A 27,422-nucleotide genomic window follows, 5' to 3' on the forward strand; every position below is an offset into this window, starting at 1 on the left:
GGAGCATTTACAGAGATGATGCTTTGAGTTATCGAAGAGCCAAAACCACAGACAATAAATATAAGACAGTCAGAAATAAATCCATTGGGGAAATCAAAAATAGAGTATGCAAGTCACCACCACAAGGAGCAGTTGAGAATAGCAGACATCATTCTGAGAGGAAGAGGGGAATAACTCCCCAACTCTTAATGCCAGAAACGTCTGAGGCAAAGGTTCACATACCCACCTTTAACCATCTCCAAGCAAATATCTATGCAACTCAGATTTAAAAAGACCAAATGACCTACTATTAGCTGAAATTTAAGAACAGTTCCAATTTCATCCCTTAAAGGCATGTCCCCTTGTCCTAGACTATCCAATCAGCTGAAACAGTTTTGTTCCCCTCTGCCCCCATCTTAATTAATTCTGAGCCCAAATGACATTTAACTCTTCTTCCGCTGCCTCTACCTCTGTATATTTCTTTGACCAGGAGTCTTCATCCAAAACTTCATCCTTCTCCTGTCTCGAGAACTCCTGATGCACTTGGCTTGCAATCAGAGTGATGCATTTTCACTAGATTGATTCCTGGGCTGAAATGACTCCCTGGTCTGCTCTTCTGTCTCCACCTACCATCTGTCTTATGGCACTTTCTTGTGCAACTGCAGAAGATGCAATACTTGTCTTTTCACTTCTTTCCTTCCCACCATCTAGGGACCCAAACAGTCTTTCCAGATGAAGCAGCACTTTTCCAATCTACTGTACAGCATTTTTTGTTCACGATGTTCAAACTACACCCAATACTCCAAGGAAAGTTGTTCCAAAACTCCATAAAATCTTATTGACGCTTCCTTACTTTTGTACTCCAATTTCCTAACTTCATTTTAAAGATCCATTTTCCATCAAAATGATCTTCCTTATTCAAGATCAAAAGTGGGAATGTTTACACAATGGTGAATTCCTTTTGCTATGCTCCACAAAATAAATGCCTGCATGAAACATGGCCCAAACAATATTTGGGCACGGCTGCTCAGTAACAATAAAAATTTGTGTCACACAATCACCAGACAATCTTCACCAACACAAGAAAGAGTGCAACCACCCATGACATCCACCATTACGATCACCAGGTGCACCACCATCGACATCCTGAGGTATCACAATTGACCAGAATCTGAAATCATGCAAATACCATGGCTCCAAGAGCATCATTCCCATCAGCTTAAACTGTGGGTATACCCTGTTGAGTAACACACCAAAATCTTTTCAATATCTGCAAGGAACAAGTCAAGAGTGTCATGAAATAATCTTCGTGGAGATCGGGAGTGAGAGGCGAACGAACGGAAGCAGCCGAGGAGTTCCAAACAGATAAGTTTTTTTTCTAACGGTTCGGGGATAGCGGGGAGTAACTGTGCAGCCACGTGACATCAGTTGGTAGCGCGCGCGAACAGTTTTAAAAGAAGTGGGCAGCGGAGTGAGTGGGAGCAGAGTGTTTTTGGGCTTTGGCTCAAGGGGTGTAGGTGTAAAGGGGTGAGGGGGGCGAGTAGCTGGTAGGTAAGGTCTACCTGTTATCTGTTATAAATTTTTAAGTAGGAAAAAACTAGATAGGGAAAGAATTAGTTCAGATGGAGGACATGGTGGTGTGCTGCAGCTGCTTGATGTGGGAGCTCGTGGACCTTGCTGTGGTGCACTATGACAATGTCTGCAGTAAGTGCTTGAGGCTGGAGGAACTTCGGCTCAGAATTGATGAGCTGGAGTAGCAGCTTCAAACACTGCGAAGCATCAGGGAGGGAGAGAGTTATGTAGATACTGTACATCAGGAGACAGTCACCCCCCCTTAGAGCAGGTACTTCTGGGGTCCAGGAAGTAGATAGAAGGGTGACTGTCAGGGGAGAGAAAAGGAAAAAGAAAATGAACAGGCAGATAGTGCAGAGGACCCTGGAAGCTGTTCCCCTCAATAACAGGTTTTCTGCTTTGGAAGCTGTTGAGGGGGATGACCTGCAGGGATCAAGCAGCAGTAGCCGGGTCTCTGGCACTGGGACCGGTCCTGCTGCTCAGAAGGGAAGGGAGGAGAAGAGGAAGGCAGTAGTGATAGGGGACTCGATAGTTAGGGAAGCAGATAGGAGTTTCTGTGGAAGTGAGCATGAATCCCAGATGGTATGTTGCCTCCAAGGTGCCAGGGTCCAGGATGTCTCTGATCGGGTCCACAGGATTCTTGAACGGGAGTGAGAACAGCCAGAAGTTGTGGTTCATGTTGGTACCAACGACATAGGTAGGAAGAGGGATGAGGTCCTGAAAAGTAAGCTTAGGGAACTAGGCAGAAAGCTGAAGAACAGGACCTCAAGGGTAGCAATCTCGGGATTGCTGCCAGAGCCACGCGATAGTGAAGGTAGGAATAGGAGGAGATGGCAAATAAATGAGTGGCTGAGAAGTTGGTGCAAGAGGGAAGGTTTTAGATTTTTTGATCATTGGGATCTCTTCTGGGGAAGGTGGGACCTGTACAGAGAGGACGGGTTACACCCAAACCCAAGGGGGGCCAATATCCCTGCAGCCAGGTTTGCTAGGGTGGTTCAGGAGGGTTTAAACTAGTTGGCCGGGGGATGGGAACCAGAGGGGTAGGTCAGAGGAAGAAGGGGATGGGGAAAAGTCAGATCTAACAGGTAGAGAGGCTTTGAGGAAGGAGAAGCAGAGTACAGGCTATAAAAGTAGAAAGGTGGATGGGCTAAAGTGCATTTATGTAAATGCAAGAAGCATCAGGAATAAGGGTGATGAACTGAGAGCTTGGATAAGTACATGGGACTACAATATTGTGGCTATTACAGAGACATGGCTGACACCAGGGCAGAAATGGATATTGAATATTCCTGGTTTCCAGTGTTTTAAAAGGGATAGGGAGAGGGGGAGAAGAGGAGGAGGGGTGGCAATACTGGTCAGGGACACTATTACAGCTGCAGAAAGGGTGGATAATGTAGAAGGATCCTCTCTGGAGTCAATATGGGTGGAAATTAGGAACAAGGAAAGAGTAGTTACTCTACTGGGAGTATTCTATAGGCCCCCCGGTAGCAGCAGGGATACTGAGGAGCAGATTGGGAGGCAGATTTTGGAAAGATGCAAAAATAACAGGGTTATTATCATGGGAGACTTCAACACAAATATTGATTGGCACCTGCTTAGTGCCAAAGGTTTAGACAGGGCAGAGTTTGTTAAGTGTGTCCAGGACAGACTCCTGTCACAGTATGTTGACAGGCCGACTAGAGGGAATACCATATTAGATCTAGTTTTAGGTAATGAACCGGGTCAGGTGACAGATCTATCGATCTGGGGGACAGCGACCACTGCTCAATAACCTTTAGCACTGTCATGGACAGGGATAGGAGCAAAGAGGATGGGAAGATATTTAACTGGGGAAAGGAGAATTATGAGGCTATAAGGCGAGAACTTGAGAGTGTAAATTGGGATGACATTTTTGAAGGGAAATGTACTATGGGGATGTGGTCGTTGTTCAGGGATCTCTTGCAGGATGTTAGGGATAAATTTGTCCAGGTGAGGCAGAGAAGGAATGACAGGGTGAAGGAACCATGGTTGACAAGAGAGGTGGAACAACTAGTTAGGAGGAAGAAGGCAGCATACATAAGGTGTAAGCAGCAAGGATCAGATAGGGCTCATGAGGAATATAGAGTAGCAAGGAAGGAACTTAAGAAGGGGCTGAGGAGAGCAAGAAGGGGACATGAAAAGGCTTTGGCAAGTAGGGTTAAGGAGAATCCCAAGGCTTTTTTCTCGTACATGAAGAGCAGAAGATGGCTAGGGTAAAGGTAGGTCCGATTAAAGACAAAGGTGGGAAGATGTGCCTGGAAGCTGTGGAAGTGGGTGAGGTTCTCAATGAATACTTCTCTTCAGTATTCACCAAGGAGAGGGGTCTTGATGACGCTGAGGACAGTGTTGGTAAGGGTAATGTTCTAGAGCATGTAGATATCAAGAGAGGATGTGTTGGAGCTTTTAGAAAATATTAGGACAGATAAGTCCCCGGGGCCTGACGGAATATTCCCCAGGCTGCTGCGTGAGGCGAGGGAGGAGATTGCTGAACCGTTGGCTAGGATCTTTAAGTCCTCATCGTCCACAGGAATGGTACCAGAGGATTGGAGGGTGGCAAATGTTCTTTTTTAATCTTTTTATTAGTTTTCAAATTAATACAGATCAATATATAACATCAATGTTTGTACATGTAATACAAAGAGATGAGGAGAACAATCACAGCATAGATAATCATAAAGAACAATAAAATATAAAAAAATTAGATCCCACAACCTCTTAGTAAATGAATATAATATAAAAGAAAGAAAAAGATTTTATTATATATATATAAAAAATGAATATATAAAATATATATATAAAGAAATATATATGAAAAGAAAGAAAAAATTCCCCAAATCAATAAAAAAAATTATAAACAATATATCAAACCAAACTAAACAGAAAAATTTCAAAAAAACAAAAACAAGACTGGACTGAAATTTCTCAGTAGAAACAGCACAATATTATGTCGTCAACTCCGTTCCTCTAAATTGGAAGTTATTGAAAGGGGATCTATATTATGTGAAAATATTGAATAAATGGACTCCAAATATATTCAAATTTAAGCAAAGGATCAACAGTACCACTCCTAATTTTTTCCAAGTTTAAACATGACATAGTTTGAGAAGAGGGTGGCAAATGTTGTCCCCTTATTCAAAAAAGGTAGTAGGGATAGTCCAAGGAATTACAGACCAGTGAGCCTTACGTTTGTGGTGGGTAAACTGTTAGGAAGGATTTTAAGAGATAGGATCTATGAGCATTTAGAGAAACATGGACTAATTGGGGACAGCCAGCATGGCTTTGTGAAGGGAAGATCTTGCCTCACAAGCTTGATAGGGTTCTTTGAGGCAACAACCAGGAAGATTGATGAGGGTAGTGCACTGGATGTGGTCTACATGGATTTTAGTAAGGCATTTGACAAGATTCCACATGGTAGGCTTCTTCAGAAGGTCAGAGGCCAAGGAATCCAGGGGGGCTTGACCATGTGGATTCAGAATTGACTTGCTTGTAGAAAACAGAGCGTTGTGGTGGAGGGAGTGCATTCGGATTGGAGGGCTGTGACTACTGGTGTCCCACAGGGATCGGTTCTGGGACCTCTACTTTTTGTGATATTTATTAATGACTTAGATGAGGGGGTAGAAGGATGGGTTAGCAAGTTTGCAGATGACACAAAGATCGGTAGTGTTGTGGATAGTGTGGAGGGCTGTCGAAGCTTACAGAGGGATATTGATGGGCTGAGAAGTGGCAGGCGGAGTTCAGTCCAGAGAAGTATGAGGTGGCACACTTTGGAAGGACTAACTCCAAGGTGGAGTACAAGGTTGATAGTGTTCTTGGGTGATTGGGCAGTGGTGATTGGGCAGTGTGGAGGAGCAGAGAGATCTGGGGGTTCATATCCACAGATTACTGAAAGTTGCCTCACAGTTGGATAGGGTAGTTAAGAAAGCTTATGGGATGTTAGCATTCATAAGTCGTGGGACTGAGTTTAAGAGCCGTGAAGTAATGATGCAGCTTTACAAAACTCTGGTTAGACCACACTTGGAGTACTGTGTCCAGTTCTGGTCTCCTTATTATAGGAAGGATGTGGAAGTGTTGGAAAGGGTGCAGAGGAGATCTTCCAGGATGCTGCCTGGATTAGGGAGCATGGATTATGAGAGACTTAAGGAGCTAGGGCTTTGCTCATTGGAGAGGAGGAGGATGAGAGGAGACATGATAGAAGTATACAAAATATTAAGAGGAATAGATAGAGTGGACAGCCAGCATCTCTTTCCCAGGGCACCAATGCTCAATACAAGAGGGCATGGCTTTAAGGTAATGGGTGGGAAGTTCAAGGGAGATGTCAGAGGCAGGTTTTTCACCCAGAGAGTGGTTGGTGCATGGAATGCACTGCCTGGGGTGGTGGTGGAGGCTGATATGTTGGTCAAGTTCAAGACATTGTTAGATAAGCATATGGGGGAATTTAAAATAGGGGGACAGATTGTCTAAGGTGTGGTTAGAAGGTCGGCACAACATGATGGGCTGAAGGGCCTGTATTGTGCTGTATTTTTCTATAGTTCTATGGTTCACTTGCCCAGCTGAGTGTAGCTGTAGTAATACTCATCAAGCCCAACACCACAAAGCAGCTGTTCGATTAGGAGCCACTTATACTCTCCACCGCTAGTACTGTAGTGCATAATCATCTGTAAAATGCACAGTAGTTACTTACAAAAGGTGATTTTGAGCATCTTCCAAACCTGCAACCTCTACCATCAAAGATGAGGACAGCATGGGGACCTCAGCATCTGCGGGTTCCTCTTCAAGTCCCACACCATCCGACTTAAAAATAATTTGCATTTCTTCACAACTGCCGGATCTAACTCCTGTAAATCTCTATCCCTAAAGCACTACTGGATTATCTTTACCAAAAGAACTACAGCTGTTCATGTAAATGACTCACTGCCATATGGTCAAGGGCAATAAATTTTGACCATGCTTGTAACACCGCATCCTATAAATGAATTAGTAAAAATGGATGTTACTCATGGAAAGGCTGTAGAATGTACAGGTTTTTCCTCTTTAGTGACTAATGAATATCTAAAATAGTTAACAAGTCAGTGTGCAGAGGGTTCCCAAGGAGAGCTCTGTCATCAGCTGCTCACTCTAGCAGTCAATGTTTCTAGAAGGAAAAGGCACCAGTGTTTACCAAAACATTTAAATGTAGGCAGCTATGGATAGTTTAATGGAGAGTGGGCATATTCATCATATTACAGTCATTGCTTTGATACAACTCATATAGATCAATTATACATTTTGTATAGCGACACTGGGGCAAACTGCAGGGTTACTCATTGGTATTATTTTGATCAGGATGGAAGTATTACTCCTTCAGTAACATTATAACAAAGGGAGCAGAAATGGAAATAAACTGGTAGCATGGCAATTTTAAATAGTCAAACCTGAAAAGACAGTTCTGGAGAAAAATTGTTGGAATGGCACAAATATTGTCTAACAAAACATCAACTAATCGTTTCATCATTCTGGTTTATTGAGCAGTAAGCACAATTTCCCTTATTGCACCTTGAACTGTAAATTGCATAACAGACAGGACACCTGCTCCATACAATTAATTTCATAGTTGGTAGAGATGAGCGTGAAATCTTGCACTAGGTGTTGAGAAACTGATCAAATTCCAGCCGAGTATAAGCTGACTTCTTTAAAAGCTCACATTACTTTAACTAAAACATTTCAACTGGGCAGCATTGCGTAACAGTTCACTGATGTTCTGAAACCAACCTGATCAACAATCTTGCTTGGTCAAATACACAGCATGCATGCAGGGAATTCAGATCAACAAGTCTATACCAGCATCTATGCTCCAATCGAGCCTCCTCCAATCTTTCTTTAAATATATGTCTTATCTCTCATACTGCTCACTGGATGCAAACACCACTTTTTCACTTAACTTACACCACACCTACAGGGTTCCCTTTGTTCCCTTTTTTGTTCCCTTCATCCAAGGGCATACTTGCCCTAGAAGTGCAAGGGAAGTTCACTTGGTTGATTCTTGGGATGAAGGCTATGCCTTCTCATGAGAGATCAACTGAGATGAACATATACACTCATCCAAGCTTGGTAAAGTGAGGGACCTCATTCTGAAATGGATTGACAAAATGCTCAGCAACAATTTCCTCTGGCCAAAGTGCATGGAACTGGGTGCCTTGATCTCAGCACAGAGGTTGGTCATTTGAATTGAACTGAGGAGAAATTTCTTTACCCACGGCATTGCAAAATAGCAGAATTCCCTGCCCAGGGCTGTATATATTCTGAGTCATCACTGAGTATATTTTAGGCTGAGATCAACCAGGAATATGGAGCTCCTACAGGAGAGCGTAGTTCAGAGCAAGCATCAGATATTATCTTACAAAATGGCAATGACTACTAACTCCTACTTATGATATTTTTCAAATTTCTGCTAAATTCCTTGTTTGCCTTTCTTTAGACTGAAAGGAAGTCAAGTTTCTTTTATAACAGGCCTTTCCTTCGTCAACTTTATCAAAACCATAAATAATTCAACAGACCCAACTAGAAAGAAAGCATCTTTGAGAGATAGAAACCATCTGTGGTTAACAAGAGGAGGACAAGGTTGATATTAAATCAAGAAGTAGGACAATACAAAGAAGCAAACGCTAGTTATAGACAGAGGGCTGGGAACTTTCCAGAAACCAGCAGCAAAAGATGAAAAATCTCAAAAGGAGAAAATTGATTGAGAGAAAACTCATGTAATATCAAAGCAAACAATAGTGGGTTCCGTGGATGTAAAAAATACGAAGATAGTTGTGAAGGTTAGTGTGGGACCTCTGGAGAATGAGGCTGAGGAATTAATATTAGTTAAGGATGAAACAGCAGATATGTTAAATCAATTTTAGTCTTCATTGTGAAGGAAACTTATAATACCCTGATAACACACGGGCTAGTTTCAAACAGCATGGAAGAATTTGTTAAAAAAAAATCCCAATTATGAGGGCAAGGTATTAGGAAAAATTCACAGTACTAAAGGTAGCCAAATCAGCCAGGTACATTACCTGCATCCCAGCGTTTTAAAGGAAGTGGTAGTAGAGACAGTGGACCTATTCCTTGAAGTTTTTCAAAACCCACTGAATTCTAGGGGGGAAGCCAGTGGGTTGGGAATCAGCAAATGTGACTCCCTTGTTTAAAAAAGGGAAGACAACAGAAGGCAGGGCACAAAAGGTCAGTTAGTTTAACATCTATATCTGGCAAGATGCTAGAGTCAATAATCAAAGGAGAAATAGCTAATCATTTAGGAAAGCTGAATATAATCAAACCTAGTCAACGTGGTTTTATGAATGGCAAGTCATGTTCGACAAATTTGCTCAAATTCTTGGTGAACATGACAAGCAGAATAGACAGTGGGGTACATGTAGATATTTCCAAAAGGCATTTGGAAAGGCACAAGATGCCACAAAAGAGGTTGGTATACAAATTAACAGCTCATGGTATTGAAGGAAGTATGTTAGCATGGATTGAAAACTGGTTATCACATAGAAAACAAAGTTGGGTGAAAGGCAGATCATCCGAATGGAAAGAGACTGCAAATGTGAAGTTCAGGAGGGATCTCTGTGTTCTTATGCATGAATCACAAAAAGTTAACAGGCAGGTACAGCAAGTATTTAGGAAAGTAAATAGCACAGAAATTAGAAATGGGGAAGTTTTGTTACAATTGTACAGGTTGTTGATGAGGCCACAGTATGCGGCCATATTGTGTACAGTTTTGGTCCCGTTACCTGAAAAAAGATATAGTAGCAGTCCTAAGGAGATTCATCGAGTGAGTCATAGGATGTGATGAATGTCCTATCAAGACAGGCTGAACAGGCTGGGTCTGTATTCTTTGGAGTTTAAAAGAATTAGGAGTAACCTTAGTCAAATAAATATCCAAAGAGGGCATGACAGATTAGATATCAAGATGTTTTCATGAATGGAAGAGTCTCAAACAAGAGCACACAGTTCCAAGAAAAGGGAATGGTTATTTAAAACTAAGGTGTGTAGAAATTTCTTCTTGTGAGCATAGTGGATCATTGGAAGTCTCTGCCCCTGAGGGTTGAGAAGGCTGGATCATTAAATATACTTAAAGTGGAGGTGGATAAATGTTTGAAAGATCAGTGGATAGAGGGCGATGAGGTCCTGACACAGAGGAGGAGTTGAGGCCTGGGGTAGATCAACCATTGAGTAGGGAGTGGTGGGGGGGGGGGGGGGGGGGTGGGGGGAGAGGGGGTGGCAGGGGAAGAGACCAGGGGCCTGGTGGCCTACTGCTACTCCTGTTTTTTTGTTTAGTGTGTTCAGACCCCACTTCAGTTATAACTCAGCTTTCTATTTTCAAGACAAAGTGAGGAAGAAATGTTATTCTTTCCAAATAGATACAACCTCAATTGTGATATCCATTTATATTTTTTCCATTTCTCTTCAGCATCTTTTTTTTAAACAAAAAGGAGAACTATGGTCCAACTATAGCTCAATACAAGTATAACCTCTACTTTTCAGTTTCATCTGTTGGAAATTACAATATAGTGCCTGGGTAGGTTTTCTCTTCAAAAAAGCTATACACAGCAACACCATAGCCAAGCAGAGTGGAGAATCTCTGGTGACTCTGTCTATCAACCTTGATGGCCACATTCCTCTAAGTAACAGATTGATTTTATAGATGTACAGCTCTCCTCTCCTGGAGGAAATACTCTGCTTTCGCTGGGAAAAGTTAACAGTTTTCATTTACTCTATTCTTTAAATAGAATGAACTTCCAGTAAATAAATTTTGTTTACTGTAACACTGACCTCTAAGTGCCTTGCCTCAACTCACTGGCCATTGTGATGTTGTCAATGAAGACTTTTGGCAGCCCACTGTTATAAGACTCTTGAAGACTCATTTTTTTGTTAATAACTTCTGATGATTTTGTCACAGGGCTCTTCAATATTGACAGCTCACACCATCCCCCAAACGAGTGGCAAAAATTGCATTGTTGAACTAAATTATTAATGTCAATTAGAAACAACTGTGGTCTCACTGATTCTCATGGACCCTACTTTCAAAAGATTTTTGCAGGGTCTGACTAATCTACAGTGTGGCACTATAATCAGAGTCAGGAATAAGGCCCTTAGGCCCAACTAGTCCATGCTGACCAAATGTCCACCTGCACTAGTCCCATTTGCCCACATTTGGCCCACATCCCTCTAAAGCTTTTCTATCCAAGTCCCTGTCTAAATGTCTTTTAAATATTGTAACCATTTAAATAAAGCCTTTACAGCTTCCTTTGGCAGCTTGTTCCAGATACCCACCACCCTCTATGTGGAAAAACTTGCCCCTCAGGTTCCCTTTAAATCTATCCCCTCTCACCTTAAATCTGCGCTAATTTCAGACTCCCCTACCCTGCAAAAAAAAAGCCTGTGACCATCCACCTTATCTATGTCCCTTATAATTTTTATATACCCCTAAGGTCACCCCTCAGCCTCCTATGCTCCAAGGAAAACAGTCCCAACCTATCTAGCTTCTCCTTGTAACTCAAGCCCTCCACTCCTGGTAATATCCTTGTGAATCTTTTCTGCACCCTTTCCAACTTAATCACATCCTTCCTATAGTACGGCGACCAAAACTGCACCCAATACCCCTAGTGTGGTTTCACCAACATCTTGTACAGTTGCAACATGATGTCCCAACTCCTGCACTCAATGTCCTCAGGGGATACATAGCAAAATTAATTGCCAGCTCACAGTTACTGAGTGGCAGAAGGTGCAAAGGCCTTTTGAAAATCTCAATGAATTAGATCAGAATTACTCTTTTTTCCAAAAAAGCAATGCTACTTCTACAAAGAATTCATTGAAATTTTTCACACAAGATTTCACTTTTTGAAATCCCACTGACAATTCATCATTCTACTTTTGGTTTTACAATATTTCAGTGGGTATTCTATTATTCATCTCCTATCATTTATGTTATTTCGACAAGAATCTATTCTTTCATTCAATTAGACTGCAGGCAATCTGACCCCAGCTCCCCATGCCATCTGCCTACTTACTTAGCCTGTATATCCACTGGTAACTTCCTCCTCCCATCCACACAACTCACTTTCATTAACTTAGTCCCATTTGAAAATTTTAATCCATATCTTCATTCCATCATGCAATTCATTTGCAGTTTACACCTGAAGATACAGTTAACAAATGCTTCTGAGGCATGTCAGTATATGTAACACCAGTTTCACAATCTACTACTGCGTAACAGTCACTCATCTAACACTTGATGTTTGTCTGAGAGATCCAAGTTGATAGTAACAAAACCAAAGGTTAAATTTACACATCTTAAAAATGTTTTACATAACAGTACACAATCAGTGAAACTCTACTTACAATTGCACCTCAGTATTTCATTCCCATGCACATAAAATTTTACATATGACACTGTCATAAGCTACTGTCCACATCCAAAACACACAATTCAATCCTTATTATCTAATTAAATGCTACCTTCAAGTGATGCAGTCTCTTTAGTTCCCACTAATGTCACCCTGTCATAGAAGATTCTGCTGAGGAAGCTGGCATTTGGCTTCCTTTACCTTAGCAATAAACTAACACCAGTGGAGAAATGGTGTCCAAGGGACATTCCATATCGTGTCTCTGCAAAATGGGGAATGCCATGCCAGAATCGTGGGCGAGAGGGGAAAAGATGGTACAAGAAAATAAAAAACAAAATCACTTTTGCAGCCCATTTAAATAGCACAGATAAGATGCTACATTAGTAGTCCAGCATGCAGTAGTATACAAACAAATGTCAACTATTTCAGGTACTTAAAGGACAAGAGTCAGCGACCATAAAATCATAACAAAATGCAACACCAAGCTAGGAGCAGCAAAATTGAAGAGGACATTAGTTAAGCAACATAAATGTCAGTATTTGCAGATATGATGTGCAATTTTTAAAGTTATGTGCTGTTCAAAATACATATACATACAGATTTCAGTTTCTTTACAGCTTCCTCACAGATGTGCATCCCTCGAGATTCATCTACCTCCACATGGCCTAAGTACTGAAAAAGAAAAATGCAAGTTCAAAGTTCTGATTAGCCTTACAATATATCCTACATAATTCAATTAATAATACATAATTCGATGCACCATAGAAAGCATCCTATCTGGATGTATCACGGCTTGGTACGGCAACTGCTCTGCCCAGGACCGCAAAAAGCTGCAGAGAGTTGTGGACACAGCCCAGCACATCACGGCCACCAGCCTCCTTTCCTTGGACTCTGTCTTTACCTCTCGCTGTCTTGGTGAAGCAGCCAGCACAATCAAAGCCCCCACCCACCCAGGGCATTCTCTCTTCTCTCCTCTTCCATCGGGTAGAAGATACAGCTGCCTGAGGGCATGTACCACCAGACTTAAGGACAGCTTCTACCCCACTGCGACAAGACTATTGAGTGGTTCCCTTATACAAAGAGATGGACTACGACCTCAGGATCTACCTTGTTGTGACCTTTCACCTTATTGCACTGCACTTTCTCTGTAGCTGTGACACTTTACTCTGTACTGTTGTTTTTACCTGTACTACATCAATGCACTCTGTACTAACTCAATGTAACTGCACTGTGTAATGAATTGACCTGTACGATCAGTTTGTAAGACAAGCTTTTCACTGTACCTCGGTACAAGTGATAATAATAAACCAATACCAAACAAAGTTTATTCAAAATCATGATGGACTCCTCCTCAGGGAAATATTTCCCATTGAGCATTTGCTGCAATCTCAAAAGCTGTGGGTTCACTCCAACCAACAGAGAGAAGAATCAGTGATAGCTTCTGCTCCAGATCACAATCACACAACACCTTTGAAACTTTGTGTAGGCTCTGGGCGAAGACAGTGTTGGGTTCAATTATGATAACCCAGCAGTTGAATAGCCAGCTGACAAAGAGCTAGGGTAACTACTTAGTCAATTTATCAGGAGGATTGTTAGTACTAGTGAAACTCTGCCTGGTGAAAGCCATGCCCACACGATACAGGGTCAAAAGAGAGTAACAGTACCTGAGGTGGAGGCAGGTACTCTCAATATTTAACCAGTATCTGGATGAGCACTTGAATCAAGGCATAGAAGGCTACAGACCAAGTACTGGTATATGGGATTAGTATAGATAGGCACTTGACAGTCAGCATGCTCATGGTGGGCTGAAAGGCATGCTTCCTTCCCTTACTCGTCAGCGATTCAGAGTCAGGGTCACAGAGTCGTAGGGCCCATTTCTGTGCTGTACTTCAGCCCACCACCTCCATGACGATCTTTTCATTCACTTGCACTAATCCCATTTGTTTACATTAGGACTGTACCTTTCTATGCCTTGCCTATTTAAGTGTCTATCTAAATGCCTCTTAAAACCTAATCATAGAGCCATGCAGCATGGAAAAAAGAGCGATTGGCCCACCACTTCCATGCCAACCAGTGGGCACCCATCCATATTAATACCATTTTCCAGCACTTGGCCCATAGCCCTCTATGCCTAGGCCATTCAAGTACTTACCTGGATACATAACTGACAGCGACTTTGCTTCCACCAGTCTCTGGCAGTGTATTTCAGGTACTCACCACCCCTCTGGGTGGAAAAAGGTCCCCTCAGATCCCCTCCAAATCTCTTATCCAAAACCTGTCTTCTAGTTTTGTCCACCTGTGATATGGGGGAAAGTTTCCTGCAGTCTACCCTATCTATAACCCTTCACTTTCACAAACCTCAGTCATGTCACTTCTTAACCTCTTCCACTCCAGGGAACACAAACCTAGCCTCTCCACATAACGGAAACACTCCATCCGAGGTAGCATCCTGTTGGATCTCCTTTGCACCTTCTCCAGTGCTACCACATCTTTAAGAGATGCATATGGAAATGTAATTTCTTCAGTTCAAAGTTCATGCTTTACAGCAAAGCTTAAACATCCACTGGTGTAACTGCAGTACATCCACAGCAATTAACATATTGTAAATGGCACTCTTCAGATGGAGGTTTCCTGTTGCTAAAATGTATACAGGCAGAATGAGAAAGGGTGATAGACAAACCAGAAGCATCAACAGTAAGTGCATCACATTTTTCAGTTTTCAGCTTGGGAAAGAATTGACGACTTCTTAGGGATAGGACAAAAGTTTGACAGTCTGCAATGAAATGAATCCGGGAAATAAAAAAAAAATCAATGAAATGAGGACACAGATGGACATCAGGGGGCGATTTCATAACAATTACTCCTGGAGGAACTCAGCGGGTTAGACAGCATCTGTGAAGAGAAATGGACAGGTGATGTTTCAGATTCCCGTCGCTGTCTGTAAGGAGCTTGTACGTTCCCCCGTGTCTGCGTGGGTTTCCTCCGGGTGCTCCGGTTTCCTCCCACATTCCAAAGACGTATGGGTAGGTTAATTTGGGTTTAAAAAAAATGGGCGGTGTGAACTCGTTGGGCTGGAAGGGCCTGTTACCACGTTGTAAATAAAAAAAATCAAGACCCTTCATCTGGACTGAAAGATAAGAGGGCAGATAGCCAGTATGAGGTGTTGAGGGGATGGTAGTGATACCACTGATACATGAGGAAACAATTACAGCTGGGAGGAGGAATGATGTTCCAGAAAGGTAAACAAAGTAGGCCTCAAGGGTTCAATTATGCATGCACTATGGCTCTCCAAAAGAGTAAGATATATAGGCAACATAAGAAATAAGGCAGTAACTGCAAAGGATTTTGAACCACATTGAAGAAAGAATTAAGACATAAGACATTTAAGATGGCTTTTTTTGGAAAAATGTTGCATAGTAAATTCAACATCAATAGTCTGAGACTTTGCTTTACAGAATAATACAGGGAAAATGAGCACCGGCAGAGGTAGTGATCATAATTCGGTTAGATGTAGCATAGAGACCAGAAGTAAACATTCTAAACTGAGCCAAAACCAAATTTTACTAGGCATAGGTATGTGGGCAGGAAACAATAAATTGAAAGAAATCTGTGTCAGAATAATGGGAAACATTCAAAGAGATAATAAAGATTCAGACCAAATATGCTACCAGTAAGAAATAGGGTAGGGGCCACCAAATCTAGACCCATTCCCCAACTACAAGTCGATTAGCATCAAGGTTAGGTTAGGCAAAAGATGATTAAAAAATGTTCAATATAGCAGAAAAGTAGCAAACCTGAATGAGTAGAGAAAGAACGAGGGTGAAATTAAGCACGAGTATCAGTGTAAGCTCCTGTCACTAGGCATGCATAGTTGATTTGAGATCATTACAGCACATCATTTAGTACTCGGAACTGAATGGCAAAACAATCACCTCTCCTGTGCACACATTGTCGTTTCACATACATTTTGATCTAGTCTTGAAGCCTTTTAAAAAATAACCAAACTTCACCAAAATGCTCCCTTTTCTTTGCAACTTAAAACGTGCCTGTTATTTTAGATTTCCAGTTCTCATTAAATAGCATAGACCCAAATCTTCTCCTCACAGATACTGCCTAGTATTGAGCATTTTCAGTTCTAATTTCAGATTTACGGTTCTATGCTTTCCATGCATATTTTCCACATCTATGTTCTGTTAAAAAAAAGTTCTGAAAGTTTCTACAAACCCATTTACCCTTACTTCATGTGACACATTTCTGAGCAATGCTTTTTCAAAAGCCAGGTGCAACAGGTTCACTGGTACTTGTTTACCTACCCTATTGCGATTCATCAAAAAACAGACACTATCTCTCTTTCATTAAACCCATTTGAAAGCTTTTTCATTAAACCCATTTGAAAGCTTTTTCATTGAAAATCAAATTCAATTCTCTAGGTGTCCACTTAATATAATAGAACTATTGTTAGTCTATCTGGTTCATAGAATCACACGGTATAGAAAGGGGCCCTTACTCGTGCAAACCGTAAACCCTATCTATGATAATCCTATTTGCCTACATTAGGCCCGTACCGCTCCATGCTTTTCCTATTCAAATGCCTTTGTAACATCGTAGTTCTATCTGCTTCTACCACCTCCTCTGGCAGCTCTTCCCAGATATTCACCATACTGTGGAAAAACTTACCCCTCAGATCTCCTTTAAATTTCTCCCCTCTCACCTTAAACCTGTGCCCTCCAGTTATAGACTTCCCTGCCCTGGGAAAGATTCCAGTGATCCTATCTATGCCTCTCAATTTTATAGACATCTATAAGGTCACCCCTCAGCCTCCTACATTCTAGTGAGAATAAATCTAGCCTATTCAATCTCTCCTTATAACTACAGCCTTCCATTCACCAACATCCTTGAGAATCTCTTCTCTGCTCACATCCTCCTTCAACCAGGACTGTACACAATCCATTTAACAAATGTTTTGTACTACTGCAACATGACATCTCATCTCTTATATTCAATGCCTTGGCCTATAAAGGCAAGCATATTAAATGTCTTCTTCACTATTGTATCCACCTGTGTCACCACTTCCAGAGAGCTATGGACTTGCACCCCAAGGTATCACTATACATCAACACTGCTTGCCATTTCCTCTAATATGACCTACCAGAATTTGATCTCCCAAAGTGTATTACCTCACACTTATCTGGATTAAATTCCAACTGCCACTGCTCTGTTCAACTTTCCAGCTGATTTATGTCCCGTTATATTCTTAGACAACCTTCTTCGCTTTCTATGACTCCACTACTTTTTGTGTCATCTCTTCCCCCCACTCTCACTCCCGTCTCTCCCCCCTCCCTTTCCCTCCTCTTTCTCTCCCCCATCTCTCTCCCACCCTCTCTCTGTCCTTCTCCCAACTCTTCTCTCCCTCTCACCCCTTATCCCCATCATTTAAGTCCCAACACCAATCCCTGTGATACACTACTTGTTAGACTTCCTGCCAAAAAAACACCCATCCACCACTACATTCTGTCTATCACTAAGCCAATTTTGGATCCAGTTTGCCAACATGCCTTGGATCCCATGTGCTGGTCCCTTCTGGACCAGCCTACCATGCGAGACCTAGTCAACAACCTTAGTGACCTCCATGTAAACTACCTCAACTGTCTACTTTCATCAGTTTTTAGTTCCCTCCATAAAAAACAATCAGATTTCTGACACATGAGCTCCCCTACACTAATCATTCCCTGCCCAAGTGATCGTAAAATCTATCCCTCAGAATCTTCTCTGACAACTTCCCTACACTGTTACAAGGCTCACCGGCCTATACTTTCCAGGCCTTTCCTACTACCCTTTTTAAAGGAGGGGACAACATCAGCTATCCTCTAGTCCTTTGTACTTCACCTGCTAAGAAAAATACAAAAATCTTTGTCAGAGTCTGAGCAATCTCATCCCTTATTCCTTTTAACATCCTGGGATAGATTGTTAAGCCCTGATAGTTACCTATTTTCTCTCTCATTCATTTCCTGACTACAGTCCTTTGTTTCTCAGGCGGTTGTCCATTTCTGGTGATAAAAGTGAAAAGATGCTCGACATAAATACCCTCAGTAGAGGTTTGGGCATCACATCAAACATTAAGAGCCCTGCAGTTCTTTTTGCAGTTCTCTTCTTCAGTGCCTCAGCACTGAAGATGACTCTAGTTCTTTGAGCTGTGAGGTGGCCATTCAGTCCTATCCAGGTTCATGAACTCTGCCATACTTAATAGGGTGGGTGGGATGTTTATATGCCTCTTCTATCGTTTGAGCATGGCTTTCATATGCTCTCATTGTCCAGTCTCAAGGTCTTCGGTGCACTCCTGGATTCTCTTTCATTATTTTGAATGGTTATGGGCTAAGGATTCATTTTAATTTATTTCAATCTCAGAAATAAAACAGGGCTTGGGAGAAATGAAGTGAGTGGTTCAGTTCGCTCTCATGCAGCTCCTAGTGACGTAGTTGTGGGGGACTGGGAGGACACTCAGTGTTTGATGTGATGCCCAAACATCTACTGAGGGTACTTATGTCGAGCATCTTTTCACTTTTATCACGAAAAATGGACAACCACCTGAGAAACAAAGGACTGTAGAACCTGGAATCTAGATGAAAAACACTGATGCTGGAGTAACTCAGCAGGCCAGGCAGCATCCATGGAGAAAAGCAGGTGGTCACCTATTTCCCATCTCACCAATTCAATCAGGAATACTACTGGAAGCAAAATGTCCATATATTATAAATCATTTATCACCAAACTAGGTAGTGCTGTGACCCATAAGGAAAACACATTCTCAAATATATACAGTAAGACTTAAAAAGCCCAACCAAAATGTAAAATTAATCCTTTTCAGGAACTTACTGGAGCAGAGAAAGCCAAAAGAGGTCCTGACTGGGGTATACAAAACCATGAGGTGCATAGGGTAGATAGTGAGAAACTATCCCCTTAGTAAAAGCACCCATAACCACATGGCACAGCTTTAAGGCAAAGTTAGGAGATTGAAAGAGGATTTGAGGAATTCTTTTCACCAGAGGCTGGTGGAAGCAAAAGACTTTCACAACTTTTGCATAGTTATTTGGTTGAACACTTGAAATGCCATGGCAATGGAAGGCTATGGGCCAAGTGCTGGAAAATAGAATTAGTAGAGACAGAAGGCCAGCACAGATATGGGGGGTGGGCATGAAGGGCTGTTTCTGTGCTGTATTAATCTAACTAGCCTTACTAGTGTCTTGAATAATTGCAGTAAGACTTCGCTACATTTATACTCCAACCCCCTTGAAATAAGGGCCAACATTCCATTAGCCTTCCCCATTTCCTGGTGCACCTGTGTGCTAGCTTTTTGTTTTTCATGCAGAGAACCCCCAAATCCCTTTATACTGCATTTTTCTGCAGTGTTTTCCCCCACTTTAAATAATCCTGTTGTTGTGTTCCATAATGAACAACATATGTTCTCACATTATATTCCAATTGCCAACTTCTAACACACTCACTCTGTAAACTCTTTGTATCCCACTTGCAATTTGCCTTCCCACCTATTTTTGTGTCGTCTGCAAATTTGGCCACCGTACAATACCTAAAATATTTCATTTGTTTCTTCCTGCAGAGTTTGCAGCCTTGACCTCTGACAATGCAGCTCAAGTTTTATCAATACTTTTAAATTCACATTTAATATTAAGGAATACATCTTTCATCTCATCAAAGCTCATTTGTCTACATATCTAATTACAAGATGAACTGCTGATATTACTCAATTAAATGGCCAACCCTATTGGCAACAGGTACCCACCAACACTCTGGTCAGAGATTCCATTAAAATATCTGATACGTTATTACCTAAAGACAGCTCACTGTAAACTCTTATTGTAAGAATAATTAAATTTAAAAAAACAACAGGAAATTATTAAAATGTTCAGGAGATGCAGCAAGAAAAAGAGGGCTAATAATTCAGGTCAATGCCCATTCATCAGAATTGACCCAATCTCAAACATCTAGTCCCTGAATGCCGACAGATGCTGCTGATCCTTTGGACTAAGAATTTCTCTAGTTTACGTGTAAAAATAAATTAGGACAACCAATATACCTCAAAAACAAAGGGTGGATTTGTGTTCTTAGAAATAGTGTTGCTCAGTTCATTAAGTTAGCAAGTCTAAACACACACTTACTACAGAAGTGTTTATTGGGAATCTGTAACTTTGAGAGTCCAATTTAGCCCAATTTCTAACTATTTTGGATCAGTTTTTTTTAATTCACTCATTTTTCAGGAATTGGGCATTCTGCCAAGGCTAGCATTTACTGGCCTTGACTAAGTATTTTGAACAGCATTTACGTGTCAACCACATTTCTGTGGGTCTGGAGTCACACTGACCAGAACGGACAAGGATGGCAGATTTCTTCCCCTAAAGGACATTAGTGATACTCAGGGCATTAGGGAATATACCACAATTAATGAATTGTTGAACATAATTTGCAACTTTGAATTTTCTAAGAACCACAGCTCCATATTCTATACAGTAAATTGATGCCAGATTTCCTGTAGTTATCAATAAAGATAGAACCCACATTGCAGGTGGTCTATTTGAAGCTAATTACTTGGTAATGGGTAAATACAATGACATAATCCCGACTAGGCATTTATTCAGTATTATAATTTTTCATTCCAACTTTAATAGAGCCCTCATTCCAATCAGAAAGCGATGGGTTCAATTCCAGCTACAGCTTGTGGCAAACTGTGCAGGCTGATATCGTAGTAAAATACCTTCAGAGCTCCGCACTGATTCAGGTTCTTTATTTCACATGGAATAACAACAAAAGATCCCATTTGCCAATGACGGTGAAAGTAAAATACATTTTACGGGGTTTACTCATTTATTTGCTTTTTGGGGGAATTCTTGTGTACAAACAGTCTGGTGCTGTGGAAAAAACTACAGAAGTAATCCATTGCAGCAAAACAATCAATGACATCGTGAAGAAGTGATAAAGCACCGTACAAGTTCTTTCTAAAACACTGATTCACTGCTGGTTCCATAAAAGTTGTTTTTATCCAAACAGAAACACTTAAATCATTGAATTTAGTTAAATAAAGGGTTCGGCAAGACCTTACCTTAACCTGGAAACTACACTTGCCACCACGGACTGCTTCTTCATCCGTCTGCCACTGGTGCGGTCGGCTTGATTCGGGAACATATACGTCTTTCTTGCGTCTGAAGCTCTGTCGCAACTTGTTCATTTTTGACCACTGACTTCCTAAAACATGAGAGAAAAAATATGCACATTAAGTTTGATCCACTGAGAGTACTGTGTAACTCCTTGTCTGTAAAAGCAGTAATTATTCTTCCAACACAACTAAATTAGCAGAATACAATCACATTATCTGACTTAAATGATGTGAAACAAGTCATTTTCACTAATTAATTAAAAATAGCAAATATGACTGTGCCAATTACTCATCTAATCCTCAACACCAATTCAGCTGTACTTTTGCAGAGGAAAGACCAATGTGACACACACAACTCCGGATTAAATACCAAAACTACATTCACAGCAAAATGCTTTAGTCGTTGGAAATAGTTTCTTCCCTCATGACACAATAGGAAGCTTAACCTTTTATTACTTGGGTCTTTCAAGATCTCGTGTAATGAACCCTGTCACACCAAGCATTGCAAACTAATGGAATTTTGGACGAATATCATCTGCCTTCACCTACTGAGAGCCACTCCTCAATAGAATTCTTGGTAAAGCAGCCTCCCAACACATCCAAAATAATCCCAACTGCTAATTAACTCCACCACCAGAACTCTGACCTGAATAACTGACTATTCCAGACAGTGCCTCTTACTTGGCTTGGTGAGCAAAAGAAAATCAATCCTGAGTTTTTTTAATGCAGTTTTAAGCCTAACATTAAACAATAATTGAACACCAACACATTTCAATTTTTTTTCAAAATTTGTTTCAAAGAAACTGAGGAAGGTCATTGACCTGAAACATTAATTCTACTCTGTTCAATGATTAAAAATGAAATCTCCCCAAATGATGCACAAGGATACCCTCCTTACCTCACAACTCCCCAATTCACCTCAAGGTTGCCTTGATGTACGTTAGCACACACAAGACAGACTACAGATGCTGGATCTGGAGCAAAAGACAAACCACTGGAGACAGAGAGATAGTCAACATTTCTGGTCAAGACCCTGCGCAAGGACAGAAAATGGAGAGGGGTGGTGGCTAGTTTAAAGCGAGACGGAGGGGTGAGGCATGGGCTGGCAGGCAAGAGGTGAAAACAGGTGAGGAGGGGGAAGACAGGCAGGTGAAACTAGGTGGGAGAGGGGAGGGATGTACTTGGGAGACAGTGGATGGTAGATGATGGGTAGAGAAAAGGAGAGAGAAGAAAAGGGCAGATGGAGCCAGGAAGGGGAGAGGGAAGGTAGCGACAGAGGCTGGACCCATCATTATTTGTTATATTTCTATAAAATTCCACCTCAGTCTTCTCTTAGGGCTCAGCTTCTCTTACCTATTCTTATAACTGCAGTGTCTCATCCCAAAAATCATTGCTGTAAATCTCCTCTGGAGCCTCCCTAATAATGCCTTCACATCCTTCCTATAAAAAGCTGACCAGAAACGAACACAATACTGAGGCAGAGGCCAGACTAGCATTTTATAAAGCTTCAGCATAACTTCCCAGCTTTTGTACTCTAAGCCTCTATTGATAAAGACCAGAATTGTGTATGCCTTATTAACTACTTCTTCAACCTGCTCTGCCATTTTCAATGATTTAAAGTCAGAATCATAAGGTCATACAGCACAGAAACAGGCCCTTCGACCTGCCCTTTACGTACTGACCAACAAGTACTCATCTACACTAATCCCATTTACCTACAGTAAGTCCACAGCCTTCTAGGCTTCGGCAGTTCAAGTGATTGTGTAGATGCTTCTTAAATGCTGTGAGTCTCTCTGCCACCACCACCCCCTCAGACAGTGCTTTCTAAACTCCAACCCCCCTCTGGATGAAAATATTCCCCCTCAGATCCCCTCTAAATCTCCACCTGTCACCTTAAACCTATGCCCTTTTGTCTCCGACACCCCCAGCATGAGAAAACAATTCTTACTGTCTACCTTATCTAGTCCCCTCAATTTTGTACATCTCTATCAATAGTCACCCCTCAGCCTTCTCTTGTCTAGGGAAAACAAACCCAGCCTATCTAATCTTTCATCATAATTGAAATGCTCCATAGAACCATATAGCACAAAACAGGCCCTTCAGCCCACCATGTTGTGCCATCCATCAAACCACCCTCATACTACCTAACCCCTTCCTCCCGCATATCCCCCCATCCCACACTCCATATGCCTATCCAACAAGCTCTTGAACCTGTTCAATGTATCTGCCTCCACCACCACCCCAGGCAGTGCATTCCGTGCACCAACCACTCTCTGGGTGAAAAACCTCCCCCTGACATCTCCCCTGAACCTCCCACCCATAACCTTAAAGCCATGCCCTCTCGTCTTGAGCATTGGTGCCCTGGGAAGGAGGCACTGACTTCTACTCTATCTATTCCTCTCAGTATTTTATATACCTCTATCATGTCTCCTCTCATCCTCCTCCTTTCCAGTGAATAAAGCCCTAGCACCTTAAGCCTCTCCTCATATTCAATACTCTCTAATCCAGGCAGCATCCTGGTAAATCTCCTCTGCACCCTCTCCAACGCCTCCACATCCTTCCTATAATGAGGCGACCAGAACTGAACACAGTACTCTAAGTGTGGTCTAACTAGAATTTTGTAAAGTTGCATCATCACCATGCGGCTCTTAAACTCAATCCCGCGATTTATGAAAGCCAACATCCCATTGGCCTTCTTAACTGCTCTTTCCACCTGTGAGGCAACTTTCAATGAACTGTGAATATGAACCCCCAGATCCCTCTGCTCCTCCACACTGCCAAGTACCTTGCCATTCACCCAGTACTCTGCCCTGGAGTTTGTCCTTCCAAAGTGTACCACCTCACACTTCTCCAGATTGAACTCCATCTGCCACTTGCCAGCCCAGCTCTGCATCCTATCAATATCCCTCTGTAAGCTCCGACAGCCCTCCACACTATACACACCACCGATCTTAGTGTCGTCCACAAACTTACGAACCCAGCCCTCCACCCCCTCATCTAAGTCATCTATAAATATCACAAAAAGTAGAGGTCCCAGAACCGATCCCTGCGGGACACCACTAGTCACTGCCCTCCAATCAGAGGGCACTCCTTCCACCACAACCCTCTGCTTTCTACAGGCTAGCCAATTCCTAATCCACACAGCCAAGCTTCCTTGGATCCCTTGGCATCTGACCTTCTGAAGAAGCCTACCATGAGGAACCTTATCAAACGCCTTACTAAAATCCATATAAACCACATCCACTGCACTGCCCTCATCAATCTTCCTGGTCACCTCCTCAAAGAACTCTATCAGGCTTGTGAGGCAAGATCTTCCCTTCACAAAGCCATGCTGGCTGTCCATGATTCTCTAGGTGTTCATAAATCCTATCCCTTAGAATCCTTTCTAACAGCTTACCCACCACAGACGTGGGACTCACCAGTCTATAATTCCCTGGCCTATCCCTATTACCTTTTTTGAACAAGGGGACAACATTCGCAACCCTCCAATCCTCTGACACCATCCCTGTGGACAATGAGGACTCAAAGATCCTTACCAGCAGTTCAACAATCTCCTCCCTAGCCTCTCGAAGCAGCCTGGGGAAAATCCTGTCAGGCCCCGGAGATTTATCTGTCTTAATATTATTTAACAACTTCAACACATCCTCTCTCTTGATATCTACAACCTCAAGAACATTACCCCTACCAGCACTCCCTTCCGCATCATCAAGACCCCTCTCCCTGGTGAATACCGAAGAGAAGTACTCATTGAGAACTTCTCCCACTTCCGCCGCCTCCAGGCAAATTCTTCCACCTTTGTCCTTAATCGGATCTACCTTTACCCTAGCCATCCTCCTACCCTTCACGTACCCTCCACTCCAGGCAACAATTTTTTTCCTTCATTCAAGAGATGTGAGCTTTGCAGGTTGAGCCAGCATTTAATTGCCCACCCCTAGTTGCCCTTGAGAAGGCGATAGTGGTAAGGTGCCTTCTTGAACTGCTGCAGTCGACAGTGAAGGAATGGCAATATATTTCCAAGTCACGATGGTGTGAGGGTTGAAGGGCAACTTCCAGGTGATGTTCCCATGCTTTTGTTGCCCTTGTCCTTCTAGCTGGTAGAGGTCGTGGGTTTGGAAAATGCTGTCCAAGGAGTCTTGTGGAGTTGCTGCAGTGCATCCTGTAAATGGTACAGCATGTCGCTGGTGGAGTGAGTGGTCGGTTGTGGATGGGGTGTCTACCAAGCAGGCTGCTATGTCCAGTATGGTATTGAGCTTCTTGAGAGTTGTTGAAGCTGCGCTCATCCAGGCAAGTGGAGAGTGTTCCATCACGTTCCGGATCTGAGTCTTGGAGATGGTGGACAGGCTTTGGTAAGTTAGGAGGCAAGTTACTCAATACAGGATTCCTAGCCTCTGACCTGCTCTTGAAGCCACATTGTATATATGGCTACTCCAGTTCAGTTTCTGGTCAATGGTAACCCCAAGGATATTGATACTGGGGAGAATTCAGAGAAGATAATGCTATTGAAAGTCAAGGGGTGATGGTTGGGTTTTCTCTTGTTGGACATCATTACTGCCTAGCACCTAGGTGGCAAGTAACATTCACACTACTATCAGCCCAGGTCTGGATGCATTTGGAATGCTTCATTATCTGAGTCGTCATGAATGGTGTTGAACTTTGTGCAATCATCAGCAAACATCCCTGCTTCTGAACCTACGGCTGAAGATCATTGATGAAGCAGCTGAAGATGGTTATGCCTCTGACACTACCCTGAGGAACTTCTTCTGAGATGTCCTGTGGCTGAGATGGTTGACCTCCAACCACCACAACCATCTTCCTTTATGCTAGGTACGATTCCAACTTGTGGAGGGTTTTGCCCCCAGTTCCAGTTTAGTCAGGGCTCCTTGATGCCACACTCAATGAAATGCTGCCTTGGAGCGAAGTGAGAGTAACTACCACGTTTGTCCATGTTTGGACCAAAGCTCAGGTGCTAAGTAACTTTGGCGGGACCTAAACTGAGTTAAACACAGTACTCTAGGTATGGCCTGAACAAGTAGTAACATGATGTCCCTGTTCTTATATTGTGTGCCATGGCCGATGAAAGCAAGCATCCCATATGCCTTCTTCACCATCCTCTCCACCTGTGCTACCACTTCCATGGATTTATGGACTTGTACTCCAAGGTTCCTCTGCTCATAAACACTCCTTCGGGTCCTACCGTTTTTTTATGTCCTACCCTCCAAAAAAAAATGCATCATCCTGTAATTGTTAAGATTAAATTCCATCTGCCACTGCTCCACCCAACTTTGCAACTGCTCTAGATCAACCTAAAATAACTCTCTTCGCTATCTAGGACGCAACAAATTTTCATGTCATCTGCAAATTACCAATCATACCTCCTACATTCACATCCTAGTTGCTAATGTGTATCACAAACATCGAAAGTCTCAGCAGTGACCTTTGTGATATACCACTGGTTACAGGCTTCCAATCAGAAACACAACCCTCTACCTTCTGTTACTAAGCTGATTTTGGATCTACTTTGTCAGCATGCCCTGGATGCTTTTGCACCTGCCTACCATGCAGGACTTTGTCAAAGATCTTACTAAAGTCTATGTGCACAACATCTACCACACAGGACCTCATCAATATGCTCAGAAAATTCAAAAAAAATGTTAAACAGGATTTCCCATGAACAAAATCATGCTGACTATCCCGAATCAGTCCTTGCCTTTCCAAGCGAGACAAATCCTGTCCCTTACAATTTTTCCTAATAGTTTTCCTGCCAGTGATAAGACTCATTGGCCTATAGTTCTGATTTATCCCTGCCACCCTTCTTGAATGAGGAACAACATTTACTATCCTCCAGTCATTAGACATCTCACCCATGGCTAAGGAAGATGCAAAAATCTATCAGGGTCCCAGCAAATTCCTCTCTTACATCCCATAGCAGCCTGGATACATATCATCAGGCCCTGGAGATCTAGCCACCTTAATGCACTGCACATCTCCTCCTTAATGGTGGTATGTGCTAGAATATCACTGGCCTTCACCCTCAACTCTCCATCTACCATGTCTTTCTCCTTAGTGAATACAGGCAAGAAGTATTCATTTAAAATGTTACATCCACTGGCTCCACACACAGATTGGCCTTCTATTTCCCTGGTTACCCTTTAGTTCTTAATATACTTGTAAAAGACCTTGGGATTCTTAATCTTGTCTGCCAATGATATTTCCTGGCCCCCTTTTGCCCCTCTAATTTATTCCACCACCCCCCCCCCACCCCCAAAGGAATCAACAGATGGATTCCTGGGATGAAGGCTTTTTTGGATGGATTA

At 42.2% G+C, this 27,422-nt stretch overlaps 1 protein-coding gene across 10 annotated transcripts in view; it reads right to left on the bottom strand.

Annotated features, from left to right (window-relative positions):
- The window catches only part of numb (NUMB endocytic adaptor protein), a 135,197-nt gene that overhangs the window by 48,600 nt on the left and 59,175 nt on the right, over nucleotides 1–27,422 (bottom strand). For 9 of the 10 annotated variants that reach the window (XM_052030547.1, XM_052030501.1, XM_052030556.1 and 6 more), the window contains 2 exons: nucleotides 21,055–21,197; nucleotides 12,540–12,614 (listed from right to left, as the gene is read on the bottom strand). In XM_052030547.1, the coding sequence (XP_051886507.1) occupies nucleotides 12,540–12,614; nucleotides 21,055–21,180 (201 nt within the window). In that variant the 5' untranslated portion in view covers nucleotides 21,181–21,197. Of the gene's footprint in view, nucleotides 1–12,539; nucleotides 12,615–21,054; nucleotides 21,198–21,554; nucleotides 21,585–27,422 lie in introns of those variants that run through there. The other variant, XM_052030522.1, reaches the window with a different exon arrangement.

Source organism: Pristis pectinata, chromosome 1 (genome assembly GCF_009764475.1).
Source record: "Pristis pectinata isolate sPriPec2 chromosome 1, sPriPec2.1.pri, whole genome shotgun sequence".
NCBI classification, from domain to species: Eukaryota; Metazoa; Chordata; class Chondrichthyes; order Rhinopristiformes; family Pristidae; genus Pristis; species Pristis pectinata.